Consider the following 27,506-nt stretch of genomic DNA (forward strand, 5'->3'; position numbering starts at 1 on the left):
CATTGACTTAAATATTTCTTTAAAACATCAAGTACAAAACAGGGGGACTGGCATTGTTTCAGGTAGTTCCCTTCTGAATAGAGGTCCTGCAGGCCTGCAAAATCTACACCAGACTAGTGAGAATTTACCAATCATATTTTCTATGTCAGCTATTTTCTTTTTACTCTATTTCAGCTATCTACAGTTTATTTTCTATTTCCAATTCTTACAGTTTGCAACAAGTTTTTTGAACACTTGTAACTGCTGCTCTTGCTTTCACCAATCTGAACTAGGATGGGTGTCAGCAAGTTATCCTTCATCTTTACTATGGAATCGCTGTTTTTTAGATGCCTTCAAGGTAAATAAAAAAATAAAAAAATTAAAAAAAAAAAAGAGAGAGAGAGAGAGAGAAACTACATCTGAAGTCTTAAGAAGGCACAGCAGTCAGCTTTCTGTTTTAGCCTTGGCTGAAAATTAACATTACAAAGTAAAGAAAGAGAGGCAGAAAACGTAAGAGCACTTCAGGATCTCCAGTTCATAGGTGGGTGTCTTGCTGCAAGCCCACCTTCATCACTTTAAGGCATGGAAACATCTGAGACACTGACGCACCAACTTCTGTTGGGGACAGAAGTATAATAAAGGATGGCAGGGCACAGTGTCTGGAGTCACCACTGCCATTTCTGCTTTGATCGCTTGCTCCAGGCCTTGGGAGCTCCCATTTGCCATTGCCTTTGAGGGGGAACAGGCAGAAGAAGGTTCTGTACTACAACAGGCTGTGGCTTCCCGCTTGCTCTGCCTTGTGTCAGCCTGACTGAGCAGTCTAAGGAGCTCTTCTTTAAAATACAGTGCTTTTATTAACATTTGTTTTCCATTTTTTTTATATCTTCTCAAACTCATGTATAGTTTTCCCTAGCTTGGGGAAACATATGCTCCTAAAGCATTGTAGGTATCTTGTTGTTTATACACCTCACACAGTGGTTTCTGTTTCTTCTTCAGAAAATACTAAGCCAGTATACACTAAGCAATACAATAGGCTAATGACTATTTTGAGTCAGGAAGGTGCTCAAATGCCTTATTTAAGACAAGTATTTCAAGTATCTTGAAGCACCTGCCTGGTTTTACACTCTAGCACCTCATGGGCTGGAGTGGGATGGCCTGCATATTCGAGTGTACTTGAGGCACTCCAAGGATTGCTCTGAACTTGAACATGAAGGTTTCACCAACTTCCAGTTTCAATGGTTCTCATATTGGAGGCTGTGGAGACCTACAACCTTTTTATCTAAACAGAAAGAAATTACTTTCATTACAAGATATTTCCTCTAATACAATGCATTATGTTCAAATGGCTTTTGAAAGCACCTTCTGCAATCTGGGCACTGACCTTCTGCACTAGCAAGTCATGGAACAGAAACTGCCATCAAATGCATGCAAAGAGCTTCATGGCATTCACAGGTGATATCACAGCTAAATTAGTCTGGAAGAACAAGAAGCTCTCCCTTTACACTGTATTAAGGGAACAGGTTGCAAAGCCACCTGGTTTCATAAGAATTTAAACTAGCTGGATATCATCTTTTGTTCCCAATTTAGTTACATGAATAATTAAAAATAAAACCCGGATTACTATATTTCGCTATTTGTTAGTGTTTATCTAGGTGTTTTTTTTTTTCAGAGTTAATGAGCTTCTATCACTTTCATGTGGTGACTTCACAAATGCACCTCAATTCCATTTTGTAAGGCAAAGAAAGATTTCCACAATTACATTACACTCATGAACTGAGTGGATTTCACTCCAACACTAATCTTGGTTTTACTGGCCAGAATAGATGGTGTTTGTTTTGGTATTTCTGTGCTAGTACCTTTCCCAGTTCCTGAGGAACAGAAGTAAAAAAGAACAAAGAATTTAGAGAGCCTTTACACTGACTGCAGGTGGCCTTCCTATTCTTCCAAATTCTTGCAGAACATGTTACTCTGAATTTTCAAAGAGGACTACAGTCAAAGGGTGAGCAAGCCACTGGTTTCAGTTTTGTAAATTTTCCTTTGCCAGAACTGTTTCTTGCAACACGCAGGGAAGGTGACCACTTTTCTTTGTGCAAATTTTTAGTTGCACAGATATAATACTTTGAGGGAAGGTCGAGGGGTGTCCCCCTCTCCTCCTCTATTATTATTAGAAATATAGTAATCCTTCCATCATTCAGATGCAGGAAGCAACAAAAAACTTTTTTTAAGTTGTGGTACTGAGTTAAGATGGAAAAGGAAATTATACAGACAAAAGTTTAGAAAATAATGAACTGTTTGTGTAACAAAGCCTGGGCCAGTAACTATCTCACTACAGAGTCTCATATTGCGTACAGGGAGGAAAAAAAAGGAATATTCATCTCTATTCCAGCCACACTCTTCCTTGCTTTGATTATTGTTTGTCACTTGCCATGACATATTCTGGGGGTACTTTGATAGTTACACTCATAGTTATACTGGTCTTGCCTGCTCCAATTGCTACCAGATCTGCAACCAGCACACTTCAAAGCATTCAGAAGCCTGATGGAAACAACTTCAGATATTATCTGACTCTCTATACTGTCCTTGGTGCCCTTTCATCCCTTCTCTTATCTGGCTGTGACTGCTCATCCAGGGTATGACTTCTTTAGTTCTGTGTGGGATATCTCTCTCTCACACTGTTCTGGGTCTGGCTGCTCCCTCTGTGATGCAGCTGTCTTGTTTCTCTGTTTCATTACAGCTGGCTGTTCCTTGCTGATCATTGCTGCTCACGTTACCCTTGTTGCACTCTCTCCTCATCTGTTGATGCAGCACTCCAGGGCTGATTCCTGCTGTCAATTATTTCTGGTATGGAAAGGCTGTCACACTTTTTGCTTTGATTTAACAATTCTCAGATCCACTCTTGTGTTCAACAGGCTGTATTTCCTGCTGCACTTGGGATATAACGACTTTTCCCATCATGGGAGGACAATATCTTATTTCCAGCTGCACTATGAAGATGTGAGTTGAGAGCCTTGTATTATATACCAATGCTGTTTGCTTATTAATGAACTATCATGATTTCTTGTTTTTCTCTACATATTTGTGGTCCAAGTGGAGAATGATGACATGTTCCTCTCTGAGGAATGACTAGTATGATGCTTTTGAAAGAGCCAAACACTACCATCAACAGCTTCAGTGGAAACACTGTGCGAGTGAAATTAGTGCCTGTTTCACTCTGCTTGTGGGATTACCTGAATACGATTCTTCAGGGGTTTATGTTGTGAGACTTCTTACATGCAATCACTGAGGACAACAAAGTGGAAATGAAAAATGTATTCAGCTCCTAGGCATTTAAATAGCACAATCTCAATGGTTATCTCCAAAATGTATAGAAAGAGTAAGAGGCAAATCTTTAAGGTGACAGCTGGTTGTCTAGCAGACATGGGCATATTAATGGTGTCTAGCTGATTTATGCCATATTGATGACAGTAAAGACAATGAAATGACAATGATTTTCCATGACTGTCATTTCAATGAAGAAAAATTATATGGGAGAAAGTTTCATCATTTTGATTTTACATTGAAAACAGTAAAGAGAGAAAAGAGATTGCATAGACAATCTAAGGTCCCAGGAAGCACTAGGTGGACATTAAAAAAATAATAATAATAAAATAAAAGTGAATTTAAAAAAATGCAGAGGAAAGATACTGCATGTTTTGCTGGACTGTATAAAATGATTATTTTAATAAATACAGTAGAAAAGGCCTCACTGATGGTCCTGACCCAAAGTTTACTAGAGTCAAGAGAAAAAAAAATATAATATTTTTCAGCAATTTAAAAAATAAGTCAGCAAACAACCAAAAATCCATCCCTGAAACACAAGCAAGAATAGAAATCAGGGTTCATTGTGTAAGGAGGGCTTTGAGACACCTAATATATTTGAGCAAACACCTGACCAGGTACAACTTGGATTTTATTGACATACCATTCATCACAGTATTTATACTGGCAGACATTAGAGAGCTAGAAGGATAGGCAAAGGTTCTAGCTATCTCACAAAAGAGTTAATTTCATCAACAAGCAAGCTGATTTTAAGTGCAAGCTATGCATGCTTGCATACAAGATTACATAGGAAACAAGAATGCAAGATCTACAAAATGCTAAATTTGTTCCAATTTATCCTCTGAAGGAATGGTGTCAGGTGCTGGGAAGAAAGTACAGAAACAGTGAAAAGAGCAGCTACGAAGCCAGTGGTAAAGTTTATTCCTCTTAGATACTGTTTGTATCTAAAACAAAAGGATGAATGGTTAGTTAGAAAAGCAGACAGCAAAACAAAGACTTTATAGGTGAAAGGGTCTGTACTTTAATTTCCTCACCTAAGAAAGAGCCTAAGTAAATTCTTCCATCACCGTTCCTCAAGCTGTTTTGTTAGATCAAGTAACTGGGTTCAAAATTTACATGGTCAGGCCCTGATATGAACATATTCAGTGTCAATTAGGGTCCTGGGAGAGCTGGCCATCAGAGAAGCTGAGTGGGGAAGCTGCCATATCCACTGGGCTAAGCATGGGTATTGTTACAGTAAAATGCAACCTTTAAATAGACAGACAGATACAATATACAGATTGCACTCTAATCCACAGAGAAAACAGAATGATGCTATCAGCCTGGACAAGTTAGCTAACAGTATATATATGTGTCCTAGTGTCATATTTGTCATTTCAATGTAAATGAAAATTCCTTGATGTTTGTAAAATATTCACATGATGAAATGATAAGTGATAAGTATTACAATTTACTGTGTGATATTACTACTATCACATTAACTAGAAAAAAAAATAATTACCTTGAAATACTACGATACTGATGTGAGATAAGCCTCTGAACCTACCAAGGTTCAGCTATCACCATCAAACATGATTGAAATATTTAAACGATGAGAATACTTCATTATGCTAAAAGTTGCTGGTTACTATAGATTAATTGACCAAGATCCATATTTTCAAAGCCAGCTGAGGCATTTTTGCAAACGTTACTTGGGATCTTGAGCAACTCTAGCATTTTAGAATGTTTTCCTAGCTATTTTATGTTTGAATATTACATCCTACACCTACTACATGCACAAACATGCATCTGTCATCTGCCCACTCTTAAAGGAGTAAGAACCTTTAATGGAAGATAACTTGTTGAGTGGGAATAGCTGGTGACTGTAAGAAAGGATACACCTCTCTTTTAGCCCAGAATGAGTCCTGGGTAAACTGGAGGCTCAGCAGGCAAGTCAGTGCTATGCTGCTGCTGTCTTGTTACAGCCTGATATTAGGCAGCTAATGATGCAGAAGAAAAATACTGTCTGGTCCAAGGGTGATCGTCAAAAGACTCTTACTGTCTGGAGCAGACAGTACCAGTGTAGCCTTCATAGTGGCAAGCTGCAGGCAACATCCCTGCATCACACATCAAGAACATCTGCTCATGAAATTACAGCACAGTATTGGACACCATACTGTGCAGAGAATCATCATGTGGTATGATGATTCCAGATCCACCAGATTCCAAATTATTGGAATTCCAGATCCACCAGATTCCAAGTTATTGGAATTCCAGATTCCAGATTCTGGTGGATTCCAAAATCCACCAGATTTTGGGTCAGAGGCTAGCAGAAAGCCCAATCATATGATGGAGAAGGTGGAACTCCTTCATAGAAGTTATTCAGTCCCAAAGTTGGCTGAATCATTCCTACCACTGAAATACACATTGAAATTGCCTGAATTAATACACATTCCTTCATCACCCCACAAGTCAGTTCTTCTGCTCTCACTCTTCTAGAATGAGCAGAGTTTTCACTAGCTTTTAGAAAAAATTCTCATGCATAGAAAAAAAAAGGAAAAAAACATTACATGTAACTTCAGTACTTAAGAATTTTTCAAGAGTTTCAAGAGGACAAAGACTACATATCCTTTTTGCTTTTTAAAGCATCTAACACAATTCAGACGCTGCCACAAAATAAATAGTAATTAAAAGAACACACAAATCCTCTTGCTGCATTCTGACAGCCTCCCAACTTTATTTATAACACTTAATAATACCGGATTTGTTGAAGGTGATTGGATAAAATCACTGTAGTATATCCCAAACATATTCCACACAAATTAAAGTTTCCCACCTCTTAGCAACTGTCTATGTATCTTTACAAGAATATGTGTTTTGTGGATGGAACACAATCTTCTAATAGCTACTGATATATCTATTTATAGAGACAGATAGGTTTAATTAGTCCCACCTTTTTATATGCAATCCAGTCAAACACCCTGTCGATGTCTGTGGCTTGCTGCACCTCCTGGGATACTGGATGTGAACTGGCCAAACCATCCAGCAACATCACTTCATGTAGGACATCTGTCAGAAATCTCTGCTTTTCCTGAAATACAGCATAAGCAGTAATATCACAGACACATATACATTTAAAACAATATAGATGCACAGTTATCAGAGGCAGCTTCTGTATGACAGACGATTAAAATTAGACCTTCTGGTTTGAATGTAAGCCACCATCAAGTCCTAAAATCTTAAACATGTATATGTAACAGAGAGGAACTACATCTAGCATCTAGGGATCCTACTGACTTGAGACCATTTGCTGAAAGCAAACTGACTGAAATTAAATTAAAGACTATTCAATGAATCAAAATGTATCTGTAAGTGCAGACTGCAATCCTCATTACCATGACAATTCACTCCCAGTTACCAGGGGTAGGGAGAGAGGAGAAAGTGGCATAGTCTTCAATCACTAAAATATATGGAGGCTACAGACCAGCACTCACAGAGCTCATTGCATACACATTCACAATCACTTTTGACAGAGATGAGTAAATACAATTATTACTGCTTTACTGTGTAGACCCTGAGGCATATTAACATTTAAGTCACTTGGCTATTAGTGCCAAGTTCACATAGCAGGTCAGCATGGGACAGTACAATGAATAGAGCCCACAGCACTGTCATAGCAAATGTCTGCACCATCCTTTGTAATTCCTGTAAAGAAATTGTTCTTCAAGAGCTTGTGTGCTCAACAAACTTTATCTCCTTCATTTCATAACCTCCATCTGAAGAAAATCCTTCCTATATCTCTTTACAAGTGAGACCATGGCTGCATGTAGAAGTCAAATGACATAGTCAAAGTCACAGCTCCATCAAGGGCAGGTGCAAACCCAAACAACATCCAACATGCTAATTCATTTCTATACCCTCTATAAATATGGATTGCAGAGGTATGTCAAAACCACTGCATATTTACTTGGGCAGCAGCATTAATTAAATGTGCATGTATACTCTATGAACTGTGGTGCATTCACTTTTAGAGTACAAGCAGATATGACTTTTTCAGCTGAGAAATGACATGCTTGAAAAAGTCCTCATATTGCATTCATATACATGTCTCCACTCCAAAACAATGTGTCAGGAAATAAGAGCTTCACTTCCTTGTTTTTTCAAGTCACAAATAAATGTAAAGACTGGAAAAATTATGGAAGGTTTAAATAAACATTTTTCCCCCTGAAATGGCATATCTCAAACTTTATCTAATGTACAGCATTTCCTGAATTAATGTTAACCTACTGCCATAGCATAAAGAAATTCTAGGGAATGCTGCGTGTTTTTCAAAAAGTACTTTGATGTCCACAGATAAAATAGCCACAAAATTACATAATAAATTATATGTTTAATTTCTTGGGTGGCAAGGTTTTGGTATCAATGTGTTAATTTAAATTTTATTTATAAGACAGATGAAGAGCTCTTCCAATGCTGATCCATCTGGAAATAAACCTTTATGTTAGAATTCATTAGAGCACAAGAAATGTACCTTGAGCTGATTGCATATTCAGGCAATTAAAAGCACGGGATGCAGGGAAGCCAATTACCCAACACACACTTAGTGTTCTCAGCTGGCTGCATGAGGTAAGGTTTGTGAAGGGAAAAAGTAATGTCTTGTTCATATTATTGTTCATTTCCAAACTTTCTCAGGCGTATGCAGTTAGTAACTGCCCTTTTTTACATGAAAAAAAAAAAAGTGTAGGGAAACAAGCATTATGACAGTCCCAGTGAGAGGAAAACTACTGAGGCAGAAAGGATTATAGATGATTTGGTTACATCTCACTCACGTTCTCTATTAGTCAGGAGCAGAACACCAATTTCTACGGATGTATGGTAAGTAACGCATATAGGTATGAACACACACAGGTATAGACCTATCTCCACACTCACACCTGGATATCATAATTAATAAAAAATTGTGGGAGTGGATTTACTTTTCAGAATTAACTCATCAGAAGGATGTAATCACACAAGAATATTTCAAATACAAAACACAGAATCAAGAAAATAAGCATGTAGTGAACATAAAGTAAAACTATTAAAAATACAAAAGATATAAAAAGGACACGATACCTTTTGTTTTTCAGGTGTTTTGTTGTTTTTTGTTTTGTTTTGTTTTTTCTTAGGTTATCCCTTGAAGGGCAGAAAAGGAGCATTTTAGATTCATGACAGCTCACAAGTAACCATTGCTGGAAAGTCTTCCTTAAAATTTATGGCAGACCATAGCACTGGGATACAACAGAAATAGCTAGTATGCCATCAAATATGTTCACCTGCATTTTAGTGAGAATTAAGAAGGCTTTTGACCTATAAAGCTAATTTTTTTGAGCTAAAAGGATTTCCAAAGCATTCTCACCTTTTCCCTTCAATACACAGCCTCTGAGATAGATTTCAAAAGGAGACTCAAATATGTGCAGAACTCCAGGGAGACACAGAGAGAAAGAGAAAGGAGTTTCCTAGTTGACGGCAGACATGCAGCTTGAAGGGACAACAGAAAACTGAACAGCAGAAAGAAACTAAAACTACCTTAATTATTTTGTTGAAGAAACACCACTTCAAAGTCATACCGGCTCATTGAGAGGGAAAGGCCAACACATTTGACAAAACTGACTATACTGATAGAAGAGGGACTTTCAATTCTCTAGCTCTGTTACTCTATGCAGTATACTGGAATTGATCTATTTTAACGTGATATCTACAGGACTAAGGAAACACATAACATAGAAATTGTAGATAAAATCAATCTTGGAATGCATTTAATGAGGTCAGCAAGCTGTCAACCTGGTAGGTGACAAGTTTGCAGCTAAACATGAAACAATTACAAAATGTTGTTTAAGATCACTCTCCTCCAAGGAGTTCAGCTACAAGAGAGAAGCCAAAGACTGTGATTCACCTGTAAAGAAACAAGGGCTTCAGATGAGTCTTTGGGGATTTGGCTGGAAAGTGTCAATAGCTGTGTATAAGTGCAAGACAATGCCCAGAGCAAGAATTGGTATGGCAACAGCAGAAGCCTACTCTGAAATAAAACTGAAATAAGGACAGAGGTGCTTCTCAAGCCTAAGCCTTTCTTTAAAGGCAAGCAGGAAGCTACTCTGTTCCTTATTTTCCTACTATCCACTTGGCATCTTGTCTCTTCATCTCCTCTCCTTAGAGCCTTCCTGGAACTATAAATAGACAAAGTCTAGAAGTCCAGGTCCTCTTGTGTTGAGAAAAAAAAAAAATGTCAATTACTTCTTGTTGCTTTCCCTCTTACTCTTGAGCATGCTCCCAGGTGCAGAGACTGAAGTGTTGTTTTATCAGATGAGCATGCCTTTTGAAGATTTACGTGTTCAGATTATTGCCATAACATCAGTGGTCAGCAGATTCAAGTACCTGTCTCTTCGTAGGAATGATTTGTACTTGTGACTGATAGGGTCTTTTCTGTTTGGTAGAGAGGCTTATCTCTCTCATCCTCAGTAAATCCTTAAACATTATGAACATTCAAATTTCACTGCTGTGGGTAAAAGCAGAAAAAACGCTATTGATAACAGGGTCAGAAACTTTTTGCCTATAGCAATTCTTCTACATAATGGAAATATGTAAAGATTATTAAACGTGGATCTGTAGTTTAAATCATTCCATAGCAATAAGAATCGGGAACGGGAAACTGGCAATCCATAAAAGAGCTTTCTTGTTCTAATTTGTTTTTATTCTACAGAGGAAGGTTTGTGGAAAGGACGTGGTCACTTTTTGTGTATTATTCTCCAACAGGATGACCACCATTCAAGTAGCTTACCTCTAAATGGAAAGAAAGAAATTGTGAAATAACATTTTTTGGCAGAAAAGACTGTCTTCAAGAGCCATTAAAATTTATTGTGCATAACAGGATAACGATGATGTAATGGAAAGAGGTTGCTGCTGGTGATTTTACAATATCATATTGAGACATAATGTAAGAGTAAAAGTTAGCATGACAATAATGTAATACTCGTTAATCACATTAAAATAATTTCTAAAAATTAATATGAAATAGAAGAGAATATAATTAAAATGGAAAAAAATATGGAAAACATCCAACTGTGGAACAAAAGGAAAAGCACAATGAAAGCCAAAACTGATAATTAGTACGCAGAAGAGATCAAAGGCCTCAATATTAAAGGCACCGCCTTTGTTCTGGGACTGCCATTCAACCAGTTTATGGACTGAGAAATCTACAGGAATAAAGCTTAATATTGGTGAACAAATCTGCAAATGATTTTCCTGACAAACTTGCTGGAAATATCTTCTCCAAACTATTCAACTTTACTAGCCATCACGAATACAAAGGAGATGAGTGATCTCTCGTGCCTGACAAAATCAGCATTTGGGTTCAGTACTTGGGTTTACATGGAAAATGCATATATGGGGAAAAAGAAATAGGGGCAGATTTTGAAGGCAAAGAATTCTAGTATACACAATTCCAGGGGGCTGCAGTTCTAATGCAGTACATTTCAGGGTGAAGCTTAAGAAACTGCAAAGGAATATAAGCTATTAGGAAACCAAAGGTTCAATAAAATACCTTAAGACCAAAAAAGTTCCATTAGGGAACAAAAGCAAGTTCTTTCTGTCTATATGTGTATAAACACTGTATAAGTATGTGTCTATTACAGGATGCCTCCTGATTACTGGTAAATGAACATAGCCTCTCTCTCTCTCTCTTCACAACTGTAATTGTTTGTGAATAGCTTGAGCAGCTGAGCTTTTTAATTTATATCTCTGCAGGTGTGCTTCAGTTATGTATGTAGTACGAAGGAGGCCTGCAACACATTCTACGCTTATCAACTATGAATATGTCACCATTACTTATCTATCTTCATAACCCACTTTTCTACATTTTCAGTCAAAGTTCCTGTAAATTTCTGTCCCTGTGTTTGAGATATTTTCACATTGGCTAACAATTTTTTTTTGTTGTTATAAAGCAACACAGATGTTCTAGGAGCTCACAGTTAAGGAAGAACATCAGTTTTGAATATCAAGAAAGAGAATTTGAAATGTATTTTTTTTAATGAAATGTCAAACTAGATATTCATGACCTCCAGGTAATTTATGCATAGTACTTGCATTGCCAAGCAGATGTGTAGTTATTTGGAGCTTTTGCGCAGTTTCACCAACTACTTCAACTGCTGTTTTCTCTCACCAATCTGTTTATCAGGTATAACTTTAATTTGTTTGTATATCAGATCCATTGTGCCTACAGAAATGGAGGGCACAGTACGCAACAGGAAGCATTACAGAAGGAAGGATGCCCTATCCCCTAAAAATGCTTCAGAGAAGGCTGGTTTTACTCCTTTAAGATCCTGTTTTGTTATCTTGTTGCCTTCACAGAAATGAGTCATTAAGCAAATGGATGCACTGTCCCTTCACACATCTGTTCCCAGAGCATTTTAAAACATTAGGCAACAAGGTTTTGTTGCCTGGACAAACTAAAGGAATCTATAGAGGAAAATCCTCTCACTTTAAGAAATAGTAAATTATATATAAATAAAAAGTTGCTTACATATGTGACTGGAATACTGAGGCAACTTCCAGACACAACTGGCAAAGGTCACCATCAGTGAAAATATTTTTCAGGTGCTCTCACATTTGCATGCCTAAACTATACCATCCTGAAGTGACGAGGCTCAGTAATCTAAGCACTGAAGGGACCAAACATGTTTTGCAGGTACACCAAAACTTAGTTATCAGTTTGTGCTTCGAGTAACTGCATATTGCAAAATATTTTAAAATAAGGGCAGTAAATTCGAGACAACAGAACATTTGAAAAGTGATCCCTCAATAAGGATGCGCCCAGATATATGGCTATTTGCTTTGCCACTGAACTTCCCACATTAACTATATTTCCTGATGAAACATGCATCCCTATTTCAGTAGGGTTGCCCTTCAGTGAGTCCTGGCCTTGATCTTCCTCCTGTATGGGAGACAAAAGTTGTGAAAAAGATTCTTTCTCATTTTTACTGATGACAAAGTGGTTACTAATTGAAAATTATATGAAATTCAGCAAGTTCACTGAAGTTTCTTTCAGGAACTAAATAAAGCTTCATCTAAACCCTGAACTCAGGAGATTTGAACTCACATGACCCAAAAGCTCTCATAATAATGTAATTTCGGCTGCTTTCCCAAGATGAGCAGATAATGACATGAAGAAAGAAGAGACACTGACATTCTCCAAACCTGTACTCAATCTCTTGAATAAATGTTTCATCTAAATGTTGATATTCATTTATGTCTGATCTCTAAATGTTAAGAGTTTAACTATTTAAAGCTAAGAATTCCACACAGTTATGCATCTTGCCAGGGCATTTAAAAAGAAACTGTATTAAGAAAGATAATTTGGAGATGGAAACATATTTTATTAGTTATAAGCAAAATTTAGCATAAGGATTACAAAACTGATGTGCTTAAAAAGGACTAATAATGAGCAACCAGGTCTTTCACCTTACCTTTACATACCTCTTCTTTCTTGCCAAAGTTAATTATACATGAGATTCTAGTTAATTTTACATTGAAAGCTTCCCCCATAGTTGAGTTAAAACAGAAAATCATACAAGAATTGACTTCAGTGAGTATTTACTGAGGGAAAAAACCACTCCATGTGGTATTAATTAAAGGCTTACTTCTTACAGGCACTGGGAGCCTTTAACCAAAAATAAATAAATAAATAAATAAAGAGAGAGAGAGAGAGAGAGAGAGAGAGAGAGAGAGAGAGAGAGAGAGAGAGAGAGAGAGAGAGAGAGAGAGAGAGAGAGAGAGAGAGAGAGAGAGAGAGAGAGAGAGAGAGAGAGAGAGAGAGAGAGAGAGAGAGAGAGAGAGAGAGAGAGAGAGAGAGAGAGAGAGAGAGAGAGATGAAAGTAGTTTTAAAAAAGCAGTCCGAATCTCTCTCAATGCTGAGCCAGCATGATATTTATGTTGGGTTAGAAGGATCAAGCAGGCTACAGCTCAGGTCTGAAATGCCAAAATAATAATGAAATAAATCAAAAATGCCCATGTCTTAAGTCTACTTCAAAATCTATAAAGATTTTCTGGGTTTTCTGTAAGTCAAATGATGCCTAAAAAATTTTGTGGAAGGAGACAAACACTTTAGGAGGCAACATTAATCAAACTAAATTAAAGATAAGCATGTGTCTAATGGCAGTATTCACTTTGATTATTTCAATCCTGTCAGTGAGAAAGATAGGCAATTAAGATCATTTATAAAGGATTTGGGCAGAGTGTTGCATGATGTTCAAAGTACTTACTGTAATGAAGTTTAGTTAAAATGTTTTCTATTAACTTTCTAGGCACAGGTAATTTCTTGCAGCACATATTTTTAAAACAGAAATGTTAATAACCAACAGCATTATTTTCAGCTGCCAACTGTAATGGCAGGATCATCTAGAGTGTGGAACATGTTAGTGTGAAGGAAACGTGATTCACTCTAAGATAGGTGAAGGATGTCCTTCCAGGTAGACAAAAAGTTTTACTCTGAGTAAATAATCACAGTTGTTTAATACTAAGAAAATCTCTGGCAACTATGACACTCCTTGTATGTAAAACTAGTAAGCACACATGAAAGTGGGAGATCTTATCCCAGAACTTCAATTCATAGAGAAGGCAGTGGAGTCAAAGCAATCACGAGTGTAGTATACCTTGACTCATCCAATAAAGTTGTCACCAAAGCCAACTTTTATATAATAAAGAAAATGGAGAAGACAGCTAGGTTCTGTGAAATGCTTTCTCAGCATCAAGCAGGGTACTGACTGCTAAAGTATTTGACACTCGTTTGATGGATGAAAGGGAAAATTACATGTCAGTAATTCCTGTTGTCATACTCCTCAATACCTACCCCAATACCAGAGACGTTCAAGGGCAAACATGATGGTTCCTTCTACCAGAAAATAAGGAGGCAAAAGAACAATCAATAAATTCATGGATCAGAAAGTCTCAGTTGAATTCCTTCCTTTAGAGAGCCACATACAAAGGAGTTCAGGATAATGACAGAAACAACCAAAGAGGATGATAGAATATTGAGGTGCAATCGGGTCTCTGAAAGGAGAAAGGTAGATGAGAAGACAGGGTGGATGAGAAAAGACAGGGCTATGAAGAGAAAATAAGCAATAAGTAGCTTTCCACTTTAATTTTCTCTTTTCTCTGATCCTAAAACAAGCAGCGGGACCTTCTATGGAGCTGACATTAACTTGTTGTATCATTCATAAGATCTAACGCCTCAAGAACTCACATCCAGCTGCTGTTCATTTTTGATGGCATGGAGACATCCAAAAAGTTGCATGGTATGCTTCTAACAAAGAAATCTCATCTCTTTCTAAGTCATGAAACAGCAACAGCCAAGGTATTCACAAACAAATAACTACTTTGAGTACACAACATTAAGCAATATTCTCTGATCTCTGGGGAGAACAGTTTGCAGTGCCAGATTTCTTTTTAAAATACTCTTGACAACAACAAAACAAAAACAAAACAAAACAAAAACACAATGGCTTAAACTTCAAAGACCTTGAAGAATGAGATTTTGGAATAAGATTTTGAAACAGTTCAGAGTAAGAATTTCAAAAACATTCAATTTGGGGGATAGGCAATGCAAAAGGCTGAAATGGGAAGCATGGTGAATTCATTACTGCTGCAAATGTCTCATGACCATGCAGGAGGGAACATAATTCTTAAAAATCAAAGTCAGCTTCACCTTCAAGAAGTAAAAGGTAATATGCAGGGACTTAGTTTTTAGCTGAGGGAAGGGCGACTTTCTAACTTTGATCTGAATTAACTTAATTTAAAAAAGGACACTAAGACCAGTGCTGGGACCATGAAGGGTCTCAGCACAGAAAGCTCATTTTTCTGTTTTGAAACCAGAGAAACTTTGCCCACATCCTCAGGAGAGTTCTCAGGTACCTTATTGTAACTGCAACAGAAGCCTCTGTCAGAATGATTCTGTTCATTCTTCATATCATTCACCCAACATTTCAACAGGAGGATCCAGGGCATAAGGATGGAGAGAATTTATTGAGGACTAGACTTCCTTTCTCATTATGTAGCCTGATGAAGTATGTAAATGCCTTGTGGACAACACAAGAAATTCTAAACCTCCTGAGAGGTTCAGTGAGGTGTAACAGCTCATGCTCCATGGCAGTTTGGGCAATCTTGCTACCTACCCATCTTTCCTGGGGTGTGGAGCTTATAAAACCTTTAAGGAAAAACTGATAATCAAGAACTTTAGAAAAGGATAAAGTGTTTACACAAGCTAGCAAACCTAGAGAAAAGATACCAAGACTGTGAATGCCAAAGAATAAAAAAAAAAAAAAAAAGAGAGAGAGCTCGGTTTGACTAAAAGAGAAGCATCTTTAGAAAAGCAGTAGCAAAATTTTATGAGCTTATGGAGTTTAAATGGTAAAAGCTCATGTGCCTGCGGCCTAGAAGCACTGAGCAAGTTAGGTAGGAAGTTGAAGAGAGATCAATTTGATTAAGATATATCTATATTGCCCAAGTTGCATTTCTAAACAAAAGTTCTTTTTTCAGGAATTGACTTTCAGTCTTTAGTGTCTACACTTGTCCAAAAGAAAATGTGATAAATATTCTACAAGAAACTGAAAAGAAGGTGTATTTGACATTTTAATCCATGGACTTCTTGAGGAAAATTTCAGGGATAAAATTTCAAAACTACAAGATAAAGAAATTAACTGTCTAACTTTCCTCATTCTTTAGAAAGAAAGAGGATTTTGGCGTATTACTCTCATTTTTCCTGATGCAAAAAGCTCTGTCATCATACATCACAGCATCTTTTATTTTTATTTCACAGGTATGAATAACTGCCAACAAAACACACACAAAATGCTGGAATATTGTTCTGTTAAACCATCGTTATAGAAAAAAGTTTTGTAGTTCTTGTTTTTGTAACTGATTCATGAAGCTTGTACTGTGTCCTTTTTTTAAAAAAAATAATTAAGTTTGTTTGCAACAGCTTTTCTTCTTATAAAGGCTCACTTTTTATTTGTTCAACTTTATAAATGTCAGTATGATCTAAACATCAAATGCACTTTATACCAATAACAAAAATATCCAGCAAGCCAAATTCCAGTAACAGTAGGTTTTGCTTCCTCTTCTTACAATCTCTGTAATAAGGTTAAAACATTGACTTCTACTGTAGTCTGCAAAAATATACATCATATTTAAATGCTTAAGTCATCAATTGTTCCATCTTGTCACTATTTTTCTTATTATTTAAATATGTCAGTATGGTTATTTTGATTGCAAAGGCCAAAGTTTATGTCTACCTTCCTTTTGATTTAGGGAAAAAATTGACAGATGGGTATTTCTCCAGGCATAGCAATATTACCATAGCTAATTCTAATTTATGCAGCACGTGTGTCTAATTTCTGAGTTCAACCTATTTGTTTTGCCTGTATTCTGCTAAGACGTAAGGATTTCACATGATGGGTGTGTCATTTGCATAACAGTGAATGTTATATTCATTCCACAGAAATCTCAAGCAAATATTCTACATTCCAAATGACTTCTAAAACAGTGTTATTCTGCATTTGTTAAACTGATTATGTGAAGAACAAATGATGGATGATTTAAAGATAAATTTCAGTCTATAAACGTTGTCATCTATGACATTTCACTATGCTAAAATCATACAGGCCTGCCAGATTTCACTGCATTTATAATTAGAATGATTACATTTTAATTCAGGATGTGTTTTTCGTAAAGATGAAGAGAATGAGTTTTAATACAGCCAAAGCCAGGTGAAGCCAATATGTTTACCTATACAAGACAAATGTCAGTTCAAATAAAGATTTATTTTTCTATTTCATAATGCAATTATAAACCTAAATTGACACCTAGAAGAAGAAAAAACTACAAAGGATTCAACCTTCACAGAAGCATAGTAAGCAAAATAACCTGTATACAACAATAAGAGTAAACTTAGGGAGAGGAGAACAGAATACTGTAAATATATATATATATGTTCAATTTCATAGTATGTTTTAGCCAAACATCTCTTTCTCATTTTTGTTATGTTCATGGACTAAATTCAATATTCTGTCCATTTTCAAAAATGGTCCATGTTAAATCATAACTGCTTTAATCCAAAATGTTTTTCAGCAGAGAGAGAGTAGTTATTTTAACACTGGGTTATGATAGACATGACCTTATTTCTTTTGTAATAAATTGCAGATTACACTTTTGGAATGCTGTCAAATTATTTCACACCTTGTGATTTTGCTTTATTGGACATCTGATACTTTCATGCATCATTTGGTATTTTTCAGCAGTCCCCGTCTATAACAGAAGCAGGAGAATAACAGGAGAGAAACCTTTCAGTGGAGTTTCAAAATTAATGAAATAAAACAAACATACCATGTTCCATCCCGGGTAGAGGTAGTCTGTCCCGACAAATTCAAAATAGTGAGCAAAACCCTCTTTCAACCACACATCCTCCCACCAGACTGGAGTCACAAGGTCACCAAACCACTGCAAAGAAAGTTCAGTTAAAAAAAAAAAAAAAAAAAAAAGAAATTAGAAAATGTTTGCATACATTTTATTTATACAGAGCAGATTCTTCACGAGTTTCAATTCATACCAACCATTGAAACTCACCAAATCTTTTTTCATATAATAATGAACTAAGCCTTTTTTACAGGATGCACCTAAGTTACTTAAGTAAAATATTAGAAAAGAGCTAGCAGGGGAAAAGAAGCATTGCAGAGAGTATTCACAGCATTAATTTAGTTTTCTAAAGTATTCTCATCTCAGTTTAAGCAACACAGACAATGGAGAGAAAAATGCTTCTAGCTCAAGTAAGCCGATTCATCACCTGGAAACTTCACCATATATACTGCAAATCTTTAAAAACTGGGAACACAACCTCCCTATCCCAGACATTTCTTCCTCTGCAAGGCCGGCCTGCCTGCTAGGATTTACATTATTGATGTTCAATGGCCAGTTTCCTAAGGAAAGCTGTTTTATGCAATCCTGCCATCTCTCACAGCTGCCTCAAAGCAGGCACTTGATGCCACATAAAGACTGCTCCAGGGTATGTGAGGTAACTACAACAGACCTAGGAAATTTCACACAGGGTTTACTGCCCTACAGCCCGGATGTGTAGCCTTTCTTAACACCAACCAGAGATGCAGGGTACCTAAAATAGTAACCAAAAGAATCATACCCAAGCTGACTGCCACTCACATTCCCCCTCGTAACTCTTGAACTTCCTGACTGACTTCAACTCAATTTAGAGAAAAGGACAGAGATCTCCAAGATAACTCCTACAAAACTACATGAAGATCAGCAGCTGAAAAGAGAAGGACCTAAAACGAGGTCAAGGCTAGCCATTAGATACTCTGCTCAGTAGCAGTTAACAGGGCAAACAGCTGGGGTGTAGCCATAAACCCTTCATGACAGAGGACGTGAGGTAAAATCCCTTATAGGGATTTTAGACAGAGATGGGATCATCACTGGAATGAGGCCAAAAGTTCACAGGTAATCAGGCTTCATCAGTTCCACTGCTCATGGACTACCTTGTCCAAATTACTGGAATGACCCTGGGCAACCTGAACGATCTTAACATGAGTGGTAAGAGTAGAAACACTCACATTATTATGAAAACTTATTTCATAATCTCTGTAGAATCTTTTTTTGTTGTTGTTGTTTTCCCAGAAACCAAACCTTGTTTCAGAAAAAAAGATCTCTACTTTTTTAATGTGAATAAAAAGAGATTAATTCACAATCAAGAGATAATTTTGTAAACTCTGAAAAATAAACAGAAAGGGATCAGCAAATAAGTATTCCGGGGGAGAAAGACATGTCAGAGCACAGGCACTGCTGTTGACACTAATGAGAGTGGAGAATGAAGAACCATGGAGTTGACCAAGTAACCAGGTTCCTTTTATGATGATTGGCGTATTTGAAGGCTTTGTCTGGGATCTCAATGAAAGGTCTTGCTTCTGTGCACATCTTTGTTGAGGGAGAATAGAGCCCAGGGAGGATCAATGCCACAACTAAGATCCTTTGTGAAAACAGGAGCTCCAGAGAACAGACTACAGAAACTGAGATTATCAGATTGCTGCACAATGTTCAGTAAATAGGATTTGAAGGAAAAATGAAGTGAAACATGAAAATGAATGCCTGTGACAAGCAATTGAAGAATTTAGGGAGAGAAGATGGGGTTGACAAAAGTCGTACTCACATGGCAAGTGAAACTAAACAGACACTTGAACATAATCTAGATGAAGGCTATCAAATTAACCCTCTACAGGACCAAAAGAGACAGAGCCTCATTTTAAGACCATTTACTTGAAAAGATAAAGAACTAATGGAAATGCATTCATATATATTTAATGCACTTCCCACAAATTGAAAAGTTGGAGTAACATACTACCAGAGTAATATGAAAGTGCTATTTATACTAAAATATCTTGGCTAAATAATTTCTAATGATAAACAGGCTACACAATATCACAGTGTTTATTTCTTGAATTACAAGAGGACTGCTGAACAAATATGAAACCAGTAACAGACAGGGTATGCTACAAGTGTACAGAGAGAGATTTAAAAAAAATAGAAGTTACAAAGTTCATGATACACATTCTTGTAACTCAAATTTTTTTTTTTTTTAAATAAAACATTGAATTATGTTAGATTAAAATACATCTGATTTAAGCAGAAACATTGCTGTTCCTGCTTCTTATCTAGAAATGGAAAATATTAATTTTGTTTTATTCACAATTTATGATGCCACAACAGAGGATTTCTTATATTCCTCTATGAGTTGACTATATTTATTTAGTAATGACACAATTAAAAGTTTTCATTTAATCATCTATCTAAAAGAAAAAATATTTTTACAGGTATTAAAACAGCATATGATACCAATGTGAAAATGTAGGGAATTTTTCTAAATAGTCTTGAATACTATTATATTTCAGAGTTGGAGCAGAACCAGAGACTGCAATTAATGAAGCCCAATTTTCAAGCAGAAATGCTCTATTATCTTCCTAGGTGTTACACGTCTGAAAGGAAAACACTAAATTAAGTCTTTCATTTAAGTAATTGCTTATTTATTTATTTGTGTATTTGAAGAGGGATGCTATTTGCCCTGAGTGAAGATTTTTTTTTCCATTTTGGAAAGAAAAATGAATTTAAATGTATTGATTAAATAAATTGCTCGTTTCCCTCAGATATTGTGTTCATCCTGACACATAGAAGGCTTTTATCCTCATTACAGACACAAAGAAAAGGTATTCCTTCCTATGTTCTTTCTTTACAAATTATTTTTTTTAAATATGGTTTAGGAATTTTTACCTTTCCCTATGCATTCATGTGTGTTTAACGTAGGTTTTGTGCTCAAGTGGGAGAACTAACAAAAACATCATTCAAATGACTCTTTCTTCAAAGGCTGTAGGTGGAGCTGATCTGTGATATGCAAATAAAATGGATTGCTGCTATAACAGAACTATTTTAATAAATTATGGTAATTATTTGAAGCTATTAACTTAAGATGCTATAAATACGCGTGTATTGACTAATATCTCATTCGTGTTCTGGGGCTTGGAGGGAAAGCTTTTATGCTGAAACACTCCTTTTGCCAATTATTAATTTTTAATTAAATATATGAAATTGTCTAAAAGAACACTCAAGCTGTAATATCAAGCACTAATAACCTAAAAATGACAAAACCAAAACTATCTGTGCAACTTTAATAGATCCTTCCTAAAACATGTTCCTAAAATAACAATCTAGTCAAGCATTACAAAGTCACCCGTGAAGAAATCAGGCATAAAATTCTTTCTTATATGCTTTGTACCTGTATTTTGACAACCACAGAATTTCTTTGTTCTTCTGTAATGCTGTCTTCTCTATTTGAACACTGCAGTCCACCACTAAAAGCATTCAAGCACTGATGCCCAACAGGTTTGAGAATACCAATTTTACAGTCATATCTAAAGCTAACAATCCCAATTCTTAACATTCATCCAATTCTTCTAATCTTGGGTACACCACTGGTAAAACATTTGCTGTGTTACCCTAAACAACAAGGGTCTCATATAGGACAGTTAGGTACTACACTCAGACGTACTGCTGTACGTTTCCAAGTTATGGGTTTAAAATCAGGGGGCACTCTGTGATGAAACAGGCAATGATACAGTTTTTTTAAAAGGGAAAAAATGTATTTCAGTGGAGTTCCTGTTGCTCTTAAATTTAAAAATAAATAAAAAGTAAAGCTTGAGATGTAGAATGTACTTTTCATTATGCCAGTAGTGATTTTGCTTAATCTCTGTCATTTAACATGTAAAAATGAATGAAGGGAAGGCATATTCCTGTGCCACCCAAAATTAGCAGACTGTGCTATGCGCAGCAAACAAGGATAAAAATGCAGTAGAGAAGCAGCAGAGGTAAGACATCCTGAACCCAACCTCGCCTCAGTTCAGTACACTTTCAGCTAAGTTAATATCATTTATAGCTTCTGCTCTATGTCAGCCAGACGTAAAGATTCCTTGAGAGGCTTATGAGTATGGTAAGATAAAAGCAGAAAACTGCCTAAATAAAGACAATACTGAGTTGGCAGCGTTGGTGTTTTACAGCATGTTATTTGGGAGGGATTCTCCCCTTAAACTTTATTTGCAGATGAACAATCCATATTCTCTGTGATTCAATTCTGCATCTAAAGAGCAGAAATAATATTTCTTCCACTTGAGTATTTCCTATCATATCTGTTTCTCCAGTATGGTACTGAAACAGAAACAGCAGCAACATGAAGGAAGGAAGATACTAATTACATGAACAGCACTGGAATTACTATGAACAGGAACACCAAGTAAAACTTCTCATTTGCACTTCTAAGGTCACTTAAGAGCACACAGCTACCCTAAAATAAACTCAAATATGGTTTTCACCCACTTCAATATCCTCTGATATTCCCAAAATGATGTGAAAAAGGCTCAGCAAGAATCTGTTTCAATAAGAATCAGATAAATTTGGCAAGTTACTGATGTGGTAACTGTCCACATATAAAGTATAAATAGCTTTGGAAAGAGAAGAAATTACTAAAGCACTGCAAAGAATAATTGGAAGTAATGGATTGACTTCAGAAAAATTAAAACTTAAGCTGAATAATGCAAGGGAAAAGTTATTGACCACCATATTTAATCAGCCATTGAAAAGGTTCTGAGAGAAGTGTAAGAAACCCTGTAATCAGGAACGCTGAACCCAGCACTACTAAAACACACTACATGGAATAAGGTAATTCTACCAGGAGCTGGGACTTGATGACCTAATATGTGTTTTCCACACCTGATTCCCAAGGCACTGTGATTTTTCTGGCTGAATGGTGCACTACTCTATTGTACTGCACAATAAAGAGCATATAACAAAATAAGATGTTCACACTGAGAACAAACCAGCAATAACTATCAATAAAAATGTCATGTTTTAGTTGAGGACTTAATATTCATCCACAGATTTAACGTGAAACATGAATATGAACCAAACATTATTATTTCCAGGTTCATCTACCAGAACTCTATTACAAAGGCTCCCTTCTATGTGGTACTTTTCATTTGCAGAAAGTGTTAAGAATTTGCATTGCCTTTTAAAGAATACTATGTAAAGTCACAGATGTAAGCCATGCTGATTACACAGTAGGATTTCATTCGTTTTAACCTGAAGGCTATGATTATGCCTGTTATGAGTGCAAGAAAGGGTTTCCTGGCCCTCTAGCACATTTCTTCAATAAAATTTGCCTTCAACTCAATATTACTAGACACTCATAATGTGTTTAGTTGGAGATAAGAAGATGGAAGAATTGTAAATTATAATAATATGCGTTTATTACAAAGTTTTCTTATTGATACAAAGATTTCTGTACATACAAAGACTCAATTATCCATGAGTGAAGACAGGGTTAATACCAAATGTTAAAAAAAATAAAAATAAAGGAAAAGAAAGTATGTGTATATGTGATGGAAGAAGGGTAAGACGAGTAAGACTAACAAATTGATTTCAGCCGAAACATTTTTTGACATGAACATGAAACTCAGCGTGAATCTGCTATAGTTCTGCAATAAATCATTTTCTACAGTTATCAATGTGTATAGTCTACACAACACACTCTGAAGCAAAGAATATAGTGGTACAGAAGATAGGCAAGTTGTTCATTACTACTAATTTTCTTTTTTATCGCCGTTCTGACTCCTCCTAGTTTCTGCATTTTAGTGAGGTATCTTACAAGTCCCAGTATTATTTGGACTACAATCACAACAAAAGTTGCACCTGCCTGTGCAAATGAATTTTCAGCTTGGAAAAGTAAAGCATGGTTTCTGACATTAATACCAAATATCTGAACACCTATAATACCTGATGACATAGCTCATGTACAATGACCATGGTGACATCCAGCAGGTACGATATAGAAGAAATGCTGGGATCTAGCAGTATCCTTTGTTCCACAAAAACACTCAGTCCCCAGTTCTCCATAGCAGCATATGGATGTTTAGGCACAGCTAACAGATCTGGAAATAGAGAAATATATGTTAACTGCTTGTGGGAGCTACCGTGCTGAAGAGCTATTGTAGGTAAGGCCATAAACTATAATTAGAAAATATTTTAAATAACTTATATGTAAAAATAGAACTGTTAATTTCAGCTCTCTAACAGTATTATTTATGAAACATTAATAAAATTATTTTTGTTCTTATATCACTATCTGTTCAAACATATGTAAGGATTACTACATTACTGCAGTAACGCAGTATTTAGTATTTCTAATAGAAGGTCTCCATACAGAATCTGGCTTGTTTTAAAATACCTGGTTGTCGATTTACTTTTGAGTTTGATACTACTTCTTACGTTTACTCTACCATAATCAATGCAGTAACACAGACTTTTACCGAAAGTATCGTTTATCTTTTCATTAGAGTGACTCCTTTATGAACATCATACAAGTCAAACTATATGTAAGGATAACATCAAGGGGAGCACTGAAGAAATGCTGTTTCATAACAGTCAGAAAGATGGCAAACTGTTTGGAACCACCAGTTCTTCCAAAACAAGGAATCTTTCAGTATGCAATATTGCTAGCACACATCTTCTGAGGATGGGACTGCTGACAAACACCTCTCAGCTCTAAAGGCTGGAACCATGGTGATACATGCAAACTTGGAAGTATTGCTTCAGCCTAGTATTCAAAAAGTGGTAAAATATTACTTTTTAGAAGTTAGGAAGAAGATGGGAGGTCTTTCAGCTTATTAAAAAGTAAAAAATAAAAGAGCGTTGGGGAATTTCTCTCACTGGCAAGAGGTTCAACAATATAATATTCCAATGCCTAGCCACATGCTAGAAAAATCTTACTGGAAAAGGCTAAGAAGGAACTCAAATCGACCATCAGCCTGGAGATAAATCTGTTCTTACAGTAAATACATATATAAGGAATAAACAAATATGCAGTGCTATTCCACAGCAAAATACCTGAAAGAGCCTAGAAACAGCTTGTACCTCTGTAAGAAGCCCAGTGCAACCCGTGTACAAATCAGCCAGAATTCTGGAAGCTATAATGTCACATCAGCATGGTGCTCCTTTCAGTTGAACTAATTAGCCTGGCCTCTTAATTAATTAGCCTGGCTGTCACACTCTTTTCATTTGGCTACACTGCTTCAAAGCTAGTTCATTCATAATTAACACAAGTAGATCTAGGTAATGCTTCACTGTGTGGGATGAATGGTCACTGGGTTGACTTATCCACCTGAGGAAGAAATATTCTGACCTGCTTATAAGCAGCAATTCTATTACAGCAGACACATCTCCTAACTTTGATTGGGCTTGCTGATACATGTGGTAGAATTGGTTTGGAGAACAACCTGACAGCAGGAGCTCTCCTTCAGGATTCACAGGAAGTTGTCACTGAAATATCAGGAATAGATGCAGAACATGGATATATTTCAGCACTCCCAAAAAGGGCCTGTTGCAAGAAGCAAAAAAAAAAAAAAAAAAAAATCTAAAAAAAAAAATCACAGCCCAAAAGTGGAGGCACAGAGAGATTCTAGCAGCTACTTCTAAATACAAGCAAACTGAAAATATCCCAACTGCAAACAGATACATACTACAAATGGTAAAGAATAAATATGTTATATAAAGGCAGACATTAGAACAAGAGCCTAATTAAAGAAAGCAAAGCAAAAATCCAAAGCATGGTGCTCAAGATTAGACATGCCAGCAAATTCAAAATTACATGCTTTCCTTTTCTTCTTCAGTTCAAGCTTGAAACATACTAATTTTTCAGAATAACTGCAGTTTGCTGTAACTAACATGAAAAAAAAAAAAACAGGGAAGGGATAAGGATAAAAAGAAGAGGACACAAAAGATACTGGATTAAATCACTGAAGTTAATGGCAAATTCTTCATTAAACAGTGATCTCTCTCATTCTTACCTCTATAAATAAATAAATAAATAAATAAATAAAGTGCAGAGACTGATTCTCTTCTAACCTGCACCAACTAATTTTTCAGCAATTCCCTCAAATCAGCAAAGTAACACTGAAATAAAACTACCATGAAAGAAAAACTATTTCGTATTTTCACTGATCCTTTCATTTCCTTTTTTTCTTTTGCTTTCATTTTTAGTTTTTTTTGGTCTTTCTTAACAGTTGTAACAGACACATTTTGTTACTGTCAGCCAGTAATAAACTGGAGTAACTTTAACACCAGGAAACTGGGGTGAGGTCTTGTACTACTCAAGAATGGAGTTTGCCTCCACCTAAACACTTTTATAGGCTAATTACAGAATGTCTTTCAGTATTTGTTTCATTGGTATTGGTCTGCTGGTTTAGATGGATGCTTTATAGCACTGACATATCTATAAAACCTTCCAATCTGATGGATGGCTAGCTGCCTTCCAGGTAGACAACAGCAGAGAAATATTCTAAATCACTTTCTTCCAGCACAGACCCGTTGATTTGCAAGCCTTGAAATTCCTCTCATGCATCAGCTAATGCACTATCATGCCAAAGAGGAGACTTTCTTAATCTCCAGCAACTGACAGATTAGACTCTGAACATTCTTGTTATTACAAAATGAGAAATCCTTTTGTTCTCATTGTTCATGTCTAAATTCAGAATCTCCAGTCTTAGTGTTAATTTAGAAACAAAATTCTTCGGTGGTTGATCTTGATGGCTCCCCAGATTTCTACTACTTTAAAAGAAAAAAAAAAACAAATATACCTGGCTTTGTGGTGAAAGACACAAGAATCTATAGTGTTATCTGGGGAATCAAAATGTTTGATTTCAGAGGAATGATGTTTGATGTTCAAGCCTCAGCAAAGGAATTTTTATTTCTCTCTGTTTATTAGAGAGCTGAGGAAGGTATCTGATGCTCCTGCAGGTTACAGCCATTAAGGTTTTAGAGTAATTTTTAAGGACCAAGGTGCAAAAGGAGGGAGTGATAATGCATGTTTTGATAGAAATATCATTCACAACATTGTACTGCTCAAAAGCATTCTGCATTAACTGCAAAAATGTGAACTACTGAATGTATAACAGCTTGTGTGCATGCTGCATCCAATTACTCTGCACACTATTTAATTAAATTCTTTGTAAAGCACTTGTGAATGTTTGATTATGTAGATATTGCTGGGGAAATAGAAGTGCTTGTTATTGCTTGCAGAGAATAATATCCTCATATATCATAAAACTGTTACTTGAGATTTCCTGATACAGCAGTGCAGAGAGTTCCTATATACCACTGGAATAATAGAGGGTTTCCACCTCTTGGCCTTCACAGCGACTAAATTCATGACTACGGAGTAAAAACTATACAGCTAAAATAAAATCACCAGAAAAGCCATCATGACAAAAAGGTGTTGGAACTTCAAACTAATACACAATACTGATACAATTATTCAAATATATCTGGATGTTTCTGAAATCTGTTCCTCTGTGAATCTCATTTTTCAACATTTCAGGTTTAAAAAAACTGTACATAGCTCAACAGCTTCTTTTACTTCCAAACATTTAATTAAGGAATCATAACTATGTGAGCTTACATCAAAATATAATTGCCTGACATTATTAGCGAGTATCATCATAGTGCAAAACAGAAATTAGCAATTCAACACCTAACTTGGTAACAAAGAGAATTCACATTCACTTTGAGTCTGTTTATCTATTAATTTAGAATCTGTGTAATTT

The 27,506-nt window shown here is 36.1% G+C and overlaps 1 protein-coding gene across 1 annotated transcript in view; it reads right to left on the reverse strand.

The window, feature by feature from the left end:
• TRHDE (thyrotropin releasing hormone degrading enzyme) overlaps nucleotides 1–27,506 on the reverse strand; it is a 205,050-nt gene that overhangs the window by 99,740 nt on the left and 77,804 nt on the right. Inside the window, exons 4-6 of the mRNA XM_084514641.1 lie at nucleotides 23,683–23,837; nucleotides 17,689–17,802; nucleotides 6,230–6,367 (exon numbers count right to left, since the gene is read on the reverse strand). Coding sequence (XP_084370767.1) covers nucleotides 6,230–6,367; nucleotides 17,689–17,802; nucleotides 23,683–23,837 — 407 coding nt within the window. The remainder of the gene's footprint in view (nucleotides 1–6,229; nucleotides 6,368–17,688; nucleotides 17,803–23,682; nucleotides 23,838–27,506) is intronic.

This window comes from Aythya ferina (genome assembly GCF_964211825.1).
Source record: "Aythya ferina genome assembly, chromosome: 1".
NCBI classification, from domain to species: domain Eukaryota; kingdom Metazoa; phylum Chordata; class Aves; order Anseriformes; family Anatidae; genus Aythya; species Aythya ferina.